The sequence below is a fragment of the Lates calcarifer genome, linkage group LG11 (assembly GCF_001640805.2).
Source record: "Lates calcarifer isolate ASB-BC8 linkage group LG11, TLL_Latcal_v3, whole genome shotgun sequence".
Classification (NCBI taxonomy): domain Eukaryota; kingdom Metazoa; phylum Chordata; class Actinopteri; family Centropomidae; genus Lates; species Lates calcarifer.
The window spans coordinates 129,758-145,507 of record NC_066843.1 but is presented as its reverse complement, the minus strand read 5'-3'; the positions used below and the strand labels follow the sequence as shown (position 1 = coordinate 145,507).

At 45.2% G+C, this 15,750-nt stretch overlaps 2 protein-coding genes and 1 long non-coding RNA gene across 12 annotated transcripts; 2 read left to right on the top strand and 1 right to left on the bottom strand.

Annotated features, from left to right (window-relative positions):
• The first annotated feature begins 189 nt into the window (after positions 1 to 189).
• Positions 190 to 9,740, top strand: wipf2b (WAS/WASL interacting protein family, member 2b). 2 transcript variants are annotated; one of them, XM_018688135.2, is made up of 8 exons: positions 190 to 590; positions 1,218 to 1,315; positions 1,820 to 2,117; positions 4,163 to 4,291; positions 4,653 to 5,309; positions 5,438 to 5,665; positions 5,824 to 5,925; positions 6,121 to 9,740. In XM_018688135.2, exons 2-8 carry the CDS (start codon positions 1,250 to 1,252, stop codon positions 6,159 to 6,161), a joined length of 1,521 nt encoding a protein of 506 aa, XP_018543651.1. In that variant the 5' UTR covers positions 190 to 590; positions 1,218 to 1,249; the 3' UTR covers positions 6,162 to 9,740. The 2 variants fall into 2 exon arrangements, with proteins under 2 accessions (XP_018543651.1, XP_018543655.1); XM_018688139.2 differs by having other exon boundaries at positions 202 to 590; positions 1,820 to 1,952.
• Positions 9,741 to 10,021: 281 nt separating this feature from the next.
• utp18 (UTP18 small subunit processome component) lies at positions 10,022 to 14,180 on the top strand. 6 transcript variants are annotated; one of them, XR_007814130.1, is made up of 14 exons: positions 10,023 to 10,391; positions 11,268 to 11,413; positions 11,487 to 11,582; positions 11,677 to 11,759; positions 11,834 to 11,949; positions 12,140 to 12,265; positions 12,345 to 12,519; positions 12,642 to 12,742; positions 13,000 to 13,090; positions 13,189 to 13,312; positions 13,397 to 13,571; positions 13,650 to 13,792; positions 13,909 to 13,991; positions 14,022 to 14,180. XR_007814130.1 is itself a non-coding variant. In XM_051073906.1 (14 exons), exons 1-13 carry the CDS (start codon positions 10,173 to 10,175, stop codon positions 13,931 to 13,933), a joined length of 1,620 nt encoding a protein of 539 aa, XP_050929863.1. In that variant the 5' UTR covers positions 10,023 to 10,172; the 3' UTR covers positions 13,934 to 13,961; positions 14,007 to 14,180. The 6 variants fall into 6 exon arrangements, 5 of the variants coding, with proteins under 5 accessions (XP_050929865.1, XP_050929864.1, XP_050929863.1 ...); XM_051073906.1 differs by having other exon boundaries at positions 13,909 to 13,961; positions 14,007 to 14,180; XM_051073905.1 differs by having other exon boundaries at positions 13,909 to 13,961; positions 13,992 to 14,180.
• Positions 14,181 to 14,328: 148 nt separating this feature from the next.
• On the bottom strand, positions 14,329 to 15,566 carry LOC127142974 (uncharacterized). 4 transcript variants are annotated; one of them, XR_007814136.1, is made up of 3 exons: positions 15,166 to 15,566; positions 14,888 to 15,049; positions 14,329 to 14,829 (listed from the first exon to the last, which is right to left on the bottom strand). It is a non-coding gene; the product is annotated as an uncharacterized LOC127142974 (long non-coding RNA). The 4 variants fall into 4 exon arrangements; XR_007814134.1 differs by having other exon boundaries at positions 15,170 to 15,566; XR_007814135.1 differs by having other exon boundaries at positions 14,329 to 14,788; positions 14,929 to 15,049; positions 15,170 to 15,566.
• Between the last annotated feature and the right edge of the window lie 184 nt (positions 15,567 to 15,750).

Below are 15,750 nucleotides of genomic sequence, written 5' to 3'. Positions count from 1 at the left end.
TATACGTTTGTGAAAGAGACATTTTGCTATAATAGCACTCAAATTCATCATGGAGGGAAATCAAGATTTTATCATTAACTGGAAACCAAGTTAAATTCAAACGTTTCACAGTCAGTGAAAACAAATACTCTGAGGCTGCCGTCAATCAACTGGAAAGAAAAATAATTTCATCATATTAAATTTATTTTAAAAACATTTCTGGTACACACTTAATTAATAATAGTTTTGTGTGTGTCAGTACGTGAAAATTCAAATTAAATTAAACCAAGAAATGGACACATACATAGTTGAATAAAAGAATAGAAACACTTGTCTCAGCACCAACACAGGTACAGTAGAAGCATTAGATGCAATAGAAACAGTAGAAGCATTAGATTCATCAGATGCAGTAGATGCAGATGCAGCGTCCTCGTGCTCAGGTCACGTGCTCTCGTGTTGACTGAAGAGAATTAAAAATCTGTGCTGCAGAGAGGCTAACGGCTAACGGCGGAGCTAACGGCGCTGTGAGGACAAACACAGCTGGAAGTTTAACACCGACGCTCTCACATCACAGCATGAGTTAGTCAGCAGGAAGCCGGTGACGTTCACAGGTAGGATTTATTTCACCTGTCGGTCCGGATGTGTCGATGATGCTGCACGGACCTGCCACTAATGCTAACGCTCAGCTAGCAGGCTCAGCTAGCTGCTCTGCTAACTCCGCAGTTTAATCAGTGGCAGCAGAGTGAAGCTGCTGAACAGGCAGGTGTGTGTCTGTGAGTCTGTCCGGACAGATGTGGACATAGGAACCAAACAGCTGGACAGGAGCTGAGCTGAGAGGCTAACGCGTTAGCTCTGTGCTAGCTCAGGTCCAGGCCGGTGTGATGGTGTTTGATGCTAACTCAGCTAGCAGGGCGAACACCGGAGAAAACGCTGCTTTATTCAGGTTTAACAAACAGAAAGCTGTTTGTTAAACCTGAATATGTGTGTGAAACAGTCTGTAGAGTCTGATCCAGATCTGAGTCCAGTATTACATCAGTTAGACCTGGATTGATGTGGTCTGAGGGAGAAACCACAGTGAAATCACAGTTTATCTTTTAAAGGATGTAAAACCTGAAACAGAGTCTCCATGTGAATCTAGTCCAGATTTACCTGGACTGGGTTTTGTTTTGTTTGATGTGACGTTCAGGAGCTGATCTGTCTGTTTCATCAGGTTTTCTGTGTGTGTGTGTGTGTTTCAGGGTGGTCACGTGTGTGTTGTATCAGCAGCAGGATGCCCAACCCTCCCCCGCCTCCTCCTCCACCAGGGGGACCCCCGCCTCCCCCCACCTTCAGCCAGGTGAGGAGCCACACACACACATTTACACTCTCAGAAAGTTTTCCTCAGCTGGTCCAGGTTCACCCTCACAGGACACCTGTGGTGACACGGAGCAGATTCATCATATCTGAATTTCCAGAATGATAATCAATAACAATAATGATAAATCATCCAGTTCCTGACAGACGTCAGTTCATCGTCTCCTCTGACGTCTCTTTTAATAATAATAACATTAATAACATTAACCAGCTCCATCAGACACTGAAGGTTTTAAAACATGGGAGACACCTGAGAACAGATCATGTCGGATTATCACAGGTGTGTTCTTATAGTGTGTGATGTGCAGACCAACACAGCCACACACACACTAACAGATAACAACCAACATGATTTGACCCTGAAGCTGCAACTGAACATGTGTTAAGGTGAAGGGGTTTGAATACTTTCTGAACACTCCGCAGTCTGTGAGAACACACTGGTTTAGGTTTAGTTTGTGTTATACTGATTGTGTAACCCCCCCCCCAGGCCAACACCAGCCCTCCGAAGCTGAGCAGGGAGGAGGCCAAAGGTCGCGGCGCTCTGCTGTCCGACATCTGTAAAGGCACCAAGCTGAGGAAGGTGTCGGTGGTGAACGACCGCAGCGCTCCGCTGCTCGACAGTAAGACTCAAACACCAAAGAGCCAAACACCTCCCACAGAGCACCCATACATTCGCTTATACCAATACCTACACCAGCAACAGAGCCAGCCCAAACAGCAGGGGGCGCCGTCTGAGGAGCAGAAGACGACGGCTGGAGAAAAGAGCTCTGCTCTGTCCATAGAGAGTAAGACCACAACCCTTCTCTGATACTACAGGCTGCCTGCAGGAGGCTGAGGGTCAGGGGTCACACAGCTGCCATGTTCCCTGTCCACAGGGAACACACTCACCTGTAGTGTTCCACTCACACCTGACCCTAGGTCCACCTGGGTCCACCTAGGTTGACCTGGGTCAGACGTCCAAACTGATCATCACGTGATGTTGAAACGACAGATGATCAGACGTCACAGATCCATGAACACCAGTCATCAGCGTTTGATGAGCGACAGTTTGATGCAGTGATTGAACAGTGAGGAGGTCAGAGGTCAGAGGTCAGTCTCTGTGCTGCTGACAGTCAATCGGCTCTGTAACAATCGACAGAGCCAATCGAGATGATCAGGTTCTTTTGGTCAGAGGTCAAAGGTCTTGATCATAACTGTAGAATTCACCTGCTGATTAGCTCCCAACAGCCACAAGGAGTTTTAATAAAGAGTGTAGGTTTCAGTGCAGCTGCAGATCCACTCCTCCACCTTCTGCAGATCAGTGTTCTCCATCTGTGAGGGTCTGAGGGTGGAGGTGACGCTCCGTGACGTCCACGATGAACTCATTCACTAAAACATTTGATCTATTGTTCAGTGCGTTTTTCTGAGCGTTTCAAGTTCAAGTTCAGACAGAGACAGAGCTCGTTTTATCAGATCATCATCAGTCTGGATCTGACTCTTTATTATCACATTCAACTGTCACAGTTTAAATCTTTGTTCTGTTTGTTTCTGTTCTTTTTACTGTCGCTCCTCATCTGATGTGTCTGTGTTCCACTCTAACGACCTGACGTCTCCTCCAGGTGAGGGACAGGGTGAGAGGTGAGGGTCAGGTGAGGACAGGTGAGGACAGGTGAGGGAGCAGCTGCTGAGATCAGATCGTGCAGCCTCCTGCAGAGCTGTGTCAGTTCCATCACAGACTCGTCGTCCTGTCAGTGACAAACCTCTGAGGTTCTGAAGCTGAGTCTGACGTCACAGAGACTCAAACATCCTCCTGACGACTCACATCCCAGTCAAACTATAACGACGGTGAGGAGTCGAACTGAATGAGGACGTTCACTCACTTGAGTCAGTTCAGACCAGTTGATCTGATCAGTTCATTAAGAACAGAATCCTCTCAGTTTCAGTGTAAATGAAGCTGCAGTTCACCTCATGTTAAAGTGACAGGCTCAGTGATGGTGTCTGTGATGAAACTGTCCGTCCTCCACAGCAGGGTCACTGAACTGAGCATGCTCATTAGCCACCTTACTGCTTCACCTGGCCGTGATGACTGGAGCCAAGTTTCAGCTGCTTCTCGTGACGCCAGCTTCCTGTTCACCTGGGGTGGAGGAGTAACACCTGGCTGAGCGGCAGACGTGATGCAGACAGTATGAAAACAGCTGATGGCTGCACAGCAGCAGATAAACCTCCAGCTGCTGACATTTGTCTTCTCACAGGTTCATCATGGTTTATTTCACCTGTGCTCCGACTGTGACGGACAGAGAAAACCTTAATTCAGACATTTAACCAGAAACACATCAAAGTGGAAAATCCTCAGACCAGAGAGGGTGATTCAAAAGTTTCACCATGAAACACCTGAAAACGGAGACGTCTTCAGCTGATGACGTGTTCATAATGTTCTTCAGCCAAAGTGAATTCTTCCTGCACCAACGTGAGAATTAAAGAGTTAAATTAAATTTGGCTCAGATGAGACCAGAGTGAAATGAACCAGAACCAACAGATCAAATGTCTTTCAGGTTCATTCCGAGAAATAAAATGGAGGTTTTTTGAATGGACTTCTGACTGTGCAGCCCTGTGATGTCACTGATGATGTCATGTGTGTTGCTCGTCTCGTGCTGTCGATCATCGGAGCGTAAACACTTCATTTACCTCCAACACCTCATCTCACCTCATCATACCTGTAGACTCACCCGCCTCACCCTCATTCACTCACCCACCCTCCAGTCTGTGATGTCATCGCAGTGCCTGTGTAGTGTAGTGACATCATCAGGAGGCGGAGCCCTCTCTCATCTTGTCCAATGGTTATGGTTCTCAGAGCCTAAAGGAGGCGGAGCAGCAGCAGGAGGAGGAGCCAATGGGAGCGGAGCAGGAAGTCCGTCAGGTTCTGCTCCACCAATCGGAGGACTGTTCACAGGCGGAGTTCCTAAACTGAGGCCTGTTGGAGGTCAGTTATTATTTTTCATATCATTTATATTTTCCATATTCATACTTATTTTTTTTTTTAGATTATAAATTTTATTTTAGGTTAAAATTTTCTGATTAAAGTCGTTTGTTGTTCATTTTGAAGTTTCTTTTTGTTTAATTTTTAGTTTATTTTAAAGTATTCTAAATATCTCTATTTTAATATTTTACTTTGATTTTGTAGTAGTTTTTACATTTATCTGAATTTATATGTTTTCTTTGTACTTTAATTATTTAGATTTTTTGTGTTATTTGTAATTTTCATTATTTATTTATTTATATTTTCTTTTTATTGACCCCCTCCAGGTTTCTGATCATTGTTATTGATTGATTATTGATTTCAGATGGTTCTTCTGGACGTTCTCCCTCCACCCGAGCCGCGGCGCCCCGCCCCCCCAGTCATCGTCATGACGACGCAGAGAGCCCCTCCTCTCAGGCGTCATCACCGATGGAGACGAGTCGCTCCCAGCGTCCCTCACTCCCCAACCTGTCCTCCTCCCCCTGCCCCTCCTCCCCCTCCTCTGCTGCCTCCTCCCCCTCCACCGGAATGAAGCACTCCTCCTCCGCCCCTCCTCCCCCTCCCCCTCTCTGTCGCCGCGGTAACGCCCCCTCCCCTCCCTCCTCCTCCTCTTACAACAGAGAGAAGCCCCTCCCCCCCACCCCTAACAACACCCCGCCCCTCCCCTCCAAACCTCCCCCGTCTCCCGGCAACAGCAGACGCCCCCCCACCTCAGGAGGTAACCCCCCCTCCTCCTCTCTGGCCCCGCCCCCTCCTCCTTACCGCATCACTAACGGTCCGTCGGCGGGTGGCGTGGAGGTGGCGCCCGAGCTGCCGCAGCGTCACAACTCCCTCAGCAACAAGAGGACCGCCCCCTCACCCGGAGGCCACACCCCCACCAGAGGCCCCGCCCCTCCTCCTCCTCCGGCCTCCCCCACTCCCTCCCAACAGGGTGCCAACAGGCCGCCGCCCCCGGTCAGAGAGCCGCCAGGTAAAGGAGCAGGTGAGTCTGACACGTTAGCAACAGGCTAACAGTGATGTCACAGTGATGTCACCTGTATTGATCCATATTGATCACCTGTATTGATCTGTATTGATCACCTGTATTGATCTGTATTGAACTCTCCTCAGCTCCTCCTGTCCCGGTCCAGTCGTCGTCTTTGAGGGCGGGGGGCAGAGAAGCCCCGCCTCCTCCTCCCTACAGGACACATGGTAGCCCCTCCCTCTCCTCTGACCCTCCTGCCAGAGGGAAACCTCCTCCCCCACCCACCCGCACCCCCGCTGCTCCTCCCCCGCCTCCCCCTCCTCTCCGCAACGGACACTCATCCTCCTCCTCCTCCATCCCTCGCTCATTCGTCGGTGAGTCTGTCGTCTCTCCATCCAACACTCCTCCGTCTGTTCTCTCCTCCTCCTCCTCTCTCTCTCTCCTCAGAATGAACAGAAGTCGTTAAGCGAGCTGTAAAATAAACGAGTGAAAAAGATAAAGACGTGATTTGTCGTCTCTTCTTCTCCTTCAGATGATTTTGAGTCCAAGTATTCGTTTCATCCTCTGGACGATTTCCCTCCTCCGGACGAGTACAGACACTTCACCAAGATCTACCCCAGCAAGGCCAACAGAGGTACGGACACTCCTCTGTCCTACAGACAGTGAACTCACCACAGAAGCTTACCTGTCTGTGATGAGTTCACTGTCTGTCAGGCAGGTCTGACAGGTTTTTATGACTGCACAGACCAGAAGACTTTTATTTTGAAGTCAGACTCAGGTCAAACTTTACGTTCAGATTTTACTGAGTCTTTTATTTTGTGTGTTTCAGTGATGAGAGGAGCTCCTCCACTTCCTCCTGTCGGGAGGTGAACCCTGAACACAACACAGCTGGACCACACACACACACACACACACACACACACACACACACACACACAGGCATCCTCCTTCCTGTTCGTCCAGCTTCATCATCCTTGACCCGTCCATCTCCGCCGCATCTACGCCCACAGCTGATTGGCTGACGGTCTGACAGTGAGACGAACGGACCAATCCTGTGTCAGCAGGAGACTGAAGAGGAGGAAGTTAACGTCTCTCCATCATCACCCTTTAGTTTTATTTTGTTTTTCTGCACCTGCACTTTTTGTTTGGATCGGCGAGCAGCTCCTCGTCTGAACATGTGACTCATGAAGAAGAACAGTCAGTGGAGCTGAGAGCTGCTGCAGGGACCTGTAGTGATACCAGTCCTCTGGATGTGCTGGGTCCAGGTTCTGGACAGAGGAGTTCTCAGAGCTGTGACGACTCATTTCTGTCTCAGTGAAGTCTGGATCATGAACAGTGACGCTTCAGCATTTTGGGAAAATTTTCTTTTCGACAGGTGAGAAGGTCGATGAGTGTTTACCTGCACCAGGTGTTGACCGGGTAACGCTGGTAATCAGGGTCCATATTTACCTGTAGAGACGTCAGGACACCTGGACTTAGCTCCGCCTCTCGATACTGAGTTTTACCCCAGGAGAGGAAGTAGTGACAGATGCTATATTCTGCATTAGCTTAAACGAGCTAACATTAGCCTATACGAGCTAACATTAGCCTAAACGAGCTAACATTAGCCTATACGAGCTAACATTAGCCTAAACGAGCTAACATTAGCCTGCGTGTGCAGAGCAATGCTGCGACAGTCGTCAGACAGAAACAGGAGTCGTCGTTGACGGCTGAGCTCGGCGCTCAGATCAGTTTCAGTTTTTTCGTCCTCTCGTCTGAAACACTCGGTGACACTGTTAACTCGCTGCTACGACTCGTCCCTGATGATTCACCTCAAACATGGCGACTTGATGTGTTTGTTTCCACAAGTTGTGGCAGACCTGTTCTTCTTCTCCTCTTTGATTTAAGACCTGATCACTTGGTGAGTCAAGCTACAGAAATCTACTGATTACAGACACCTGGTTTCTTCTTTACCTGGTTACTGAGGCGCAGGTAAACACTCTGATGGTTATATGACAAGAGTCTGTGAAGGTGAACACCTGAATGTGATTAGCTGTGGACGGTCTTTATGCTAAGCTAAGCTAACCACAGACATGAGACTGAGTCATCTGAACATCTGACGCAAGAAAGAAAATTCCCAAAGCTGAACTGTTCCTTTAGTTTCATAACTAAGGTCCTGATAAACCATGAGGACAAACTGATCTCAGTGACCTGGACCTGGATCTGGACCTGAGGGATCTAGATTAACAGTGGACTGAACTGAGATCAGTTCTTGTGACGTCCTGCTTTTCTGTGAAACTGAAGGATTTGTGCTCAGGCAGGATGAGAACACCTGTACATACTCCTCAGACTCACCTGTCCTGGTGATGTCAGTGATGTGACGTGCTTTATTTTGGCGGAACGCGACCTGATTCAACCTCTGGTGCTGACTGAGGTCAGTCTCTGACGAGGTTCAATCTTTAAGTGCCAAGACAGACTGAAGTGAACGAGAGAAACTCACCTGGACTCACCTGGACTCCTGCCCCTCCCCCCGTAACTAAACACTAACCTTGTTGCATGATGTCGTCTTTATTTGAGCTCTGAGTTGAAGCAGCATGGCGGCAGTTCCTGATGAGCAGTGTTAAATAATCACAGGTGACCTGAGTTAATCCTGACGGAGCCACAGAACGACGACCAGGAAACACTGGCAGAGATTTTCAAAATAAAGTCGAAATATTCAGAAGAAGAAAAAAACAATGATAAAGCGAGTTGTAATACTCTGAATTTTACAGGTAAAAAGTTTCTGAATCTTGAGATGAAATCGTAATTTTAAGGGAAAAAGTTGTGACATTTAGAGAATAAATTCATTAGAGCTGCAGCTAATGGTTATTTTCACGATCAGTTAATCTGCTGATTATTTTCTTTGATCGTTAAAACTGAAAACAGTTAAAAATATAAAACAGTTTCTAACACACGTCATCACTTGTCTTATGTTGTCAAAACCAAAAAATATCCAGATAAACTGTTAAACATTAAACACACAGTGTGATTTTCTGCCACAAGGGGGCTCACTGTCAAAACAACAAAAGACGCAATTTAACAACGTCAACAGAAAAGTTACAATGTTACAAATGTAGTTATAATATTACAAGATGTAAAATGTAATTATAGAAGAAAATGTGATAAAGTTTCAGTGTCATAAAAAATAAGTTGTTACAGGAAATTACAGGAACATTTTTAACGATAAAATGCAAAATGTAGTGTGATTAAAAAGTTGTAATAAAAAAATTATAATTCTGCAAGAATATCAATGAATTTCAACAAAATGTCAGAATTTAAAAAGTGAAAATTCTTGTTACGAGCAGGATAATATCACAAGATAAAAAGGCGTAATTTGATAAATAAATGTTTCATTGTAATTTTAATAAATAGAAATAAAATGACAAGATTTAATTCAACAGAAAAAAATGTGACATTAAGATAAAATGTTAGTTTGATCTTGAAAAAACAATCCTCACAATTGAGTCATAACGTAAAAAAACTAATGTGACAAGATTAAATTTTAAATGTAACTAAAGTGAAAATTTAAGGATAAAAAGTAAAATAATGTTTTTGACTTTTCTTTCGTAACATTGATATTAAATCTTCTTCCTGTTGTCTCCAGGTTTTTCACGCCTCCAGCTCCGTCCTTTAGTTTTCTGACCGTTTCTCTCTCGGTGCCACGTGTTTTTATTTTCAGTTTTTCTGCACGTTTGACGTCTTTTTATCTGAACTTTTTCATTTTAAATCATGTGACCGAGCACATTTGTTTTTAACATTTCACTGATAAAAAAGAAAAAAACACAGATTTCTGAGGTGATTGATTTTCCCGTTAACAGCCTCGTTACTGTTATTTAGTGATGATGTTATAACTGTTGTCGGACCTTTCAGTCACTGCGGCGCTGGTCTTCTTCACTGGATCTGCAGCTTCAGTTGCAGTTAAAGATGCATCGAGTCTGCAGCAAAAATATCAACTTTAGTTTTAATGTTCATTTCCTGCAGCTAGAGTCGTGTCTCTACAGTTTGATTTTATTATAAAACATCAACGTCTAGAAAAATAGAAAATTTAATGATGTGTTATTGTTTTTTTAATCATAATATAACGTGATAACTACTTTGCATTCATTAAATTAAAACTTTCTGTTCTTATCCCTCTTATTATACATGTATATCTGACACCAGGAAACATTTAAAGAGACACATGAGGAGTCGATGCATTTTTAACTGCGTTATAATGTCCTGCCCCCCGCTCTGTCTGCCTTACAGTCTGTTTGCTGTAAATCTCATTCATCAGTTAGAAACTGTAAAAAGCTTCTGAACAAACAGAAACCTGTGATGAGCTGGAGGACGGACTGTAGCTTTAGATTTAAACTGGTTTGTGTCAGTTTAACAGCATGCTCCGCTCTCTTTCATTTAACTGCAGCTGACTGAAATAAACTCGTTGTTTACTCACTCTGTTTCTTTACTTTCTCTGTCGGTCAGTCCAAAGCATCAGCACCTGAAAGATGTTTTATTAATTAAATTGATTGATTGAATTTTTTAAATGTCAAATAAAAAGAAGGATTATTAAAAAAACACTAAATTTATTAATCCAATAATAAACAGGTCAAATACAACAACTTTATATTTAGAACATTCTTACTCTGCTGCAGTTCCGTGTCTGAGCGCTAGGGGGCAGACTTTTATTTTTTCCAGTTCAGAGGTCATCTTACCGGAAGCACGTGATTCTACTAGAGAAAAAAAACAGCGGATCCCACATGTTCAAAGATCAGCTGCTGTTTGTTCATAAATAATATAAAAACATCGTGTTTCCACATGTTGCTGCGGTTTGTCTTAAATTCTTAGTTTTCTCTTTGGAGTTCGGTTTAACTGGCAGTTACAAACATGGAGGACGCGAACGTTATCAAGCTGCCGGAGACGGGGGAGAGACGACCGGCCAAGAAGAGAGCCCGACCGCCGAAGTTCGACCCAGTGGAAGAGGAACAAAAACGGCAGAAAAACGTGAAGAGTCTGGCGGTGCTGGGAGCGGAGGACAGCTCGGTGAAGCTGCTGGAGGAGCTGGTGTTCGGAGCGGAGGACGAGCTGGTGGAGAGACTCGTGGAGGTGACGTTCACACCAGACTCCGTTCATAAATGTGCCAATTTAAAGTTCTCTTCACTCGTGGACAAATTTACCTGCGATTTAATGAAAATATAAAAACTTATAAGAATTATCAGCTATTCAGGGTGACTTCGTCTTATTGGTTCTCTTCTTCCAAAACGTCAGTGAGATGTCAACTTACATTTTGTCAAACAATATTTTCGCTCAACGCTCGCGGGTACCAGACTTCATTAAAAAATCAGCTAATTTTATGTTCTACATTTACGTTAAACATCAACCTAGCGGTAGTTAACGTATTCCTCCCAGACTCTGCGCTACTAGACTCCATGAAGAATGTTGCTAATTTTACGGTTTATTCTTTAATTCTTTATGGTAGATTCGGCTCATTAGGTTTCTACATGCTAACTTCATTTTAATCACATTTTGTGAAAGAAAATAGCAACTTTCCTTTTGGCTGCTAGCTGCCAGACTCCATTGGAAAATCTGTTAGTTTTATGTTCTGTCGCTAAAATACTTGTGCCTTGAAACAAAATGGGATCTCATTAGTATATCCAGGTCTTTCTGGTCAATTCGGCTGACTAGTTATTTACTAGCAATGCTTAACCTAAATTCTGTTTAACAAGCTTGACAATATATTCTGAACTTATTACATATTTTTGTTGTTTAGTTTGTAGCGTGAGATTCATGCCGAAATAATGACATATCATTCATGAATAATGTGACATTTAATGTGTTGTTCTACCAGACATGTAATTACTGATAAAAAGTTTAATAGAAACTTTTTGAATGGAGTTTGGTTTCACTGATACACCTGAAAAATCACCTCCGTATGGGTTAGGGTTAGATCAGTTTAAAACGTCACTTCCTGTGGTCGAGCAGGAGGATGACGAGCAGACGGAGACACTGCCGGAGGACGTCAGAGACGAGGAGTCCGGCCAATCAGAGGACGAGAACGAGGCTTGTCTGCAGCCGGAGCCGAGCAGGAAGCCGGCCTGGGTGGACGAGGACGACGAGCTGGAGGAGGAGTGAGTTCTGAGCCGAGGCCTCGTCGTGTTTTATCGATAAACGCTCAGGTGTTTGACAGCGTCTGTGTTTCAGGGTTGACATGAAGCATCGGTTCCGCAGAGACCTGATCCGAGGAGAGGCAGAGTCCACCATGTCCAAACAGAAGCTGCAGCAGAGGATGAGGGAGCAGTGAGTCAACAGACACACCTGAACTCACCTGAACACACCTGAACACACTTTTACCTGCACACACACTCTGAGCTGATGAACCTGTGTGTTTCAGGTTCCAGAAGTCGATGGGCGGAGCTCCGTCCTGGGCCGAGAGTGGCGCCAAGAAGAAGAAGAAGAAGAAGAAGAAGAAGAAAGGTAGAAACTGGATTTAATGCTGTTTTTAAATTCTTGTTTGTTTTGAACTAAAACGACTCTGACTGTTTCTGAAGATGATGAAGATGAAGACGATGATGAAGACGATGATGAAGAGGAGGAGGACGACCTCCTGAGGAGGACGGGAAACTTTGTGGCGTCCTCAGAGCGTCTGCCCAGCGGCGTCCTGAGGGTCAGTGAAGTGTCCGTCTGTGCTTTAATGATCCTGATCAAACAGGAAGAGAGATGCTGCAGCTTCCTGTGACCGTCTTTTCAACTTAAAAACCCTCTGCATAGTTATGTAGGAGGGATTAATCAGTGATTAATCACTGATCGATTATTGATTCTGCTGGTGATGATGAACACCTGTCTCCTCCTCTCAGATGAAGAAGTGTCTCCACGCCAACAGCGCTCGTCCGTCAGACGACAGACTGACGACCGTCCAGTTCCACCCGTCCGCTCAGGTCGTCATGACGGCCGGACTCGACCAGTCACTGTCCCTCTTTCAGGTACAGACAGCCAGTCAGCTTTCGGATGTTCTCAGAGGTCTGAGGTCAGGTGGATCAGGTCTTGTGTTTCCTCCTGCAGGTGGATGGGAAGACAAACCCAAAGATCCAGAGCATCCACCTGGAGCGGTTCCCGGTCCACAGAGCTCAGTTCAGTCTGGACGGACAGACGGTGATCGCCACGAGTCTGAGGAACAAGATGTTCTACCTGTACGACATGATGCAGGGCCGAGTCACACCTGTACACACCGTCAGAGGTGAGGCAGAAGTCAGAGGCCAGAGGAGGGTGACGCTGACGCTCAGCTCCTCATCAGGCTCATAAACATGTTTAAATGACCTGGTGTCCTTTCAGAATAAAAGCCTGGTGTTTGTTGTTCAGGTCTGAATGAGTCCAGAGTGAAAGAGTTCTCAGTTTGTCCTGAAGGAGGCGCTCTGCTGCTCACAGGGACCAGTGGCTACCTGCACCTCCTCACACTGAAGGTAACTGATCAGCTGATCAGGTTTCTCGGGGTCTCAGCCGGGTCTTCAAAACATTTCAGAACCTGGATTTAAGCTTTAAATGTAACTTGTCGAGTTTCTTCTTCTGTGGTCGACGACTGAGATTCAGCCGTGAATTTAAACGGTAGATTCAGTTTCAGGTTTTAGATCAAATTAATAAAATGATATAAACGTGTGTGTGTGTGTGTGTGTGTGTGTGTGTGTGTGTGTGTGTGTGTGTGTGTGTGTGTGTGTGTCAGACGAAGGAGGTCGTTCGCAGTATGAAAATTAACGGTGACGTCAGCGGAGTCGCCTTTTCCCGCGACGGAGGCAAAGTCTTCGTCAACTCAGGTGAGTCCAGGACGCTCGGAGACTCTGTGACATCATACTTCCTGTCAGTCATGTGACTCTGTGTGTGTGTGTGTGTGTGTGTGTGTGTGTGTGTGCAGAGGAGGGGGAGGTGTATGTGTGGGACATGCGCAGCAGTCGCTGTGTGAACAGGTTCACAGATGACGGCTGTGTGAAGGGGACGTCCATCGCCGCCTCTCCTAACGGACAGTACCTGGCCTGCGGGTGAGACACGCCCACACACAGCACCCTGCTCTCTGATTGGCTGACGGCCGTCCCGGGTGCTGATGTTCCTGTCATCTGTTTCAGGTCTGAGTCGGGTGTGGTCAATGTCTACTCTCAGGAGGCGTGTCTGAACTCGGCCAATCCGAAGCCTCTGAAGGCCGTGATGAACCTGCTGACCTCGGCGACCTCCCTGACCTTTAACCCCACCTCTGAGATACTGGCCGTCGCCTCCCGGGCCGAGGACGAGGCCGTACGGCTGGTAAGAACCCGGACACTGAACCCCCACCAGATCCAGATCTGTCCCGGTCCCGGTTCTGACCCTGTTCTGTCTCCTCAGGTCCACCTGCCGAGCCTCAGCGTCTTCTCCAACTTCCCCGTCTCAAAGAGGAAGATCGTTTATCGAGCCTTCTGCCTCGACTTCTCCCCCCACAGCGGCTTCTTCTCATTGGCCAATAACAAAGGACACGCCCCCCTCTTCAGGTCAGACAGCCAATCAGCTTCTCACATTTTACCTTCACTTCCTGCAGTGTAAAGACTGACGTGTGTGTGTGTGTGTGTGTGTGTGTTTACTAACTGAGATGTTCCTGTGTGTTCAGGCTGCTGCATTACAAAGACTTCTGATCAGGAAGCAGAGGTCTTCATGGTCCAGGTCTTCATGATCCAGGTCTTCATGGTCCAGGTCTTCATGGTCCAGGTCTTCATGGTCCAGGTCTGAGTTTATTGTGAACTGTGACTCCTGCAGAAACTGTCAGGGAGGAGGAGAACTCACCTAAAGACTGAAGCAGTTAATGAGGCTAAAACAGGCGATGAACCTGTTTCTGTTCACGTTTGTTTTTATCATTTGTATAAAAGAAGTCAAACAGTTCAATGAGAGCGACGTCTGTTTTTCTTATTGAAAGAAACCACAACCACTGAAACACTGAAGTGTCTGACGACATGATGAGAGGATTCCTCCAGAGACAGAGCTTTTTATTAAAGATGAAGATCCTTTGAGTTTAACCAGAAACATCTCTATATATCTCTACCAGACTCCATAGACAAAAACAGGGATTTAACCAGGAGCTGCTGGAATACCACTGCCTCCATCAGCTCCCAGTAAAATCCCTGTTTTTGTCAATGGAGTCTGGTAGAGATATATAGAGATGTTTCTGTAGGAATCTTCTCCATAATGTTGATTAAGTTTTTATCTGTCTTTATCGCGCAGCATCAAACATCTGAGTTGTTATTTCACAACTTAAGCTTGAAAATCATTTTATAATTTTAATCTAAAATCTGAGTTGTGACTTAAAACTCTTAAATAGAACGTGTTTAATATCTGAATGTTAAAACTTATTTTAACTCAGACATCAGTATCAGAAACGTTGTGTCTGTTTGGCAGTAATGATCCTCCGTACAGTGACACTCAGAGTTACACAACACAGACTGAACCAGCCAATCAGAGGCCAGGACGACCAACCGCCAAACAGGATTCACCACCTCCTCTCACACACACACACACACACACACACACACACCTCCTCTCACACACACACACACACACACACACACCTCTCACACACACACACACACACACACTTCACCTCCTCTCACACACACACACACACACACACACACACCTCCTCTCACACACACACACACACACACACACACCTTCACCTCCTCTCACACACACACACACACACACACACACACACACTTCACCTCCTCTCACACACACACACACACACACACACACACCTTCACACACACACACACACACACACACACACTCTCACACACACACACACACACACACACACTTCACCTCCTCTCACACACACACACACACACACACACACTTCACACACACACACACACCTTCACCTCCTCTCACACACACACACACACACACACACACACCCCTTCACCTCCTCTCACACACACACACACACTCAGGAATGTCCTTCGTCCTGTCTGTAGAAAAATGTCAGACATGTGTCTCTCCCTCTTCAGACTCCAACACAAACTGTTTCAGTAAAAACTCAGTAACTGCCTCTGAGCAAGGCATCGACCTCGACAGGTTTTATTCTCTGACGATCAGAACATCAATAAAACTTCAGCTGTGGTTTATACTGAGTTCACTGAAGAAGTCTCTGTTGTTTCTGTTTGGACCCAAAAACATCTGAAATCTAAAAATAACATTTTTCAATATTTTTAATTTAACTTTAATAATTTCAAAATTAATCTTGTCATTTCAGTTTCTATTAATTTTATATTATTATTTATATATCACTTATGTTTAGTTTTCTTTTTACATCATTTAACTTTATTGTTTTGTTTGTATTAAAATTTTTATATTAATCTTTTATATTTGTTTATATTTAACTTATATATATTTAATTTTTATCGTAATGTTTACATTAATTTGACTTTAATTTTATTTTCATATTTATTTTTCA

Coding starts and splice junctions, on each gene's coding strand:
- utp18 (XM_051073906.1), top strand. CDS start 10,173: ATGGAGGACGCGAACGTTATCAAGCTGCCGGAGACGGGGGAGAGACGA. Junction 11,414..11,486: donor GACGACGAGCTGGAGGAGGA/GTGAGTTCTGAG, acceptor TCTGTGTTTCAG/GGTTGACATGAAGCATCGGT. Junction 13,572..13,649: donor AGGACGAGGCCGTACGGCTG/GTAAGAACCCGG, acceptor CTGTCTCCTCAG/GTCCACCTGCCGAGCCTCAG.
- wipf2b (XM_018688135.2), top strand. CDS start 1,250: ATGCCCAACCCTCCCCCGCCTCCTCCTCCACCAGGGGGACCCCCGCCT. Junction 4,292..4,652: donor TAAACTGAGGCCTGTTGGAG/GTCAGTTATTAT, acceptor TATTGATTTCAG/ATGGTTCTTCTGGACGTTCT. Junction 5,666..5,823: donor CATCCCTCGCTCATTCGTCG/GTGAGTCTGTCG, acceptor CTTCTCCTTCAG/ATGATTTTGAGTCCAAGTAT.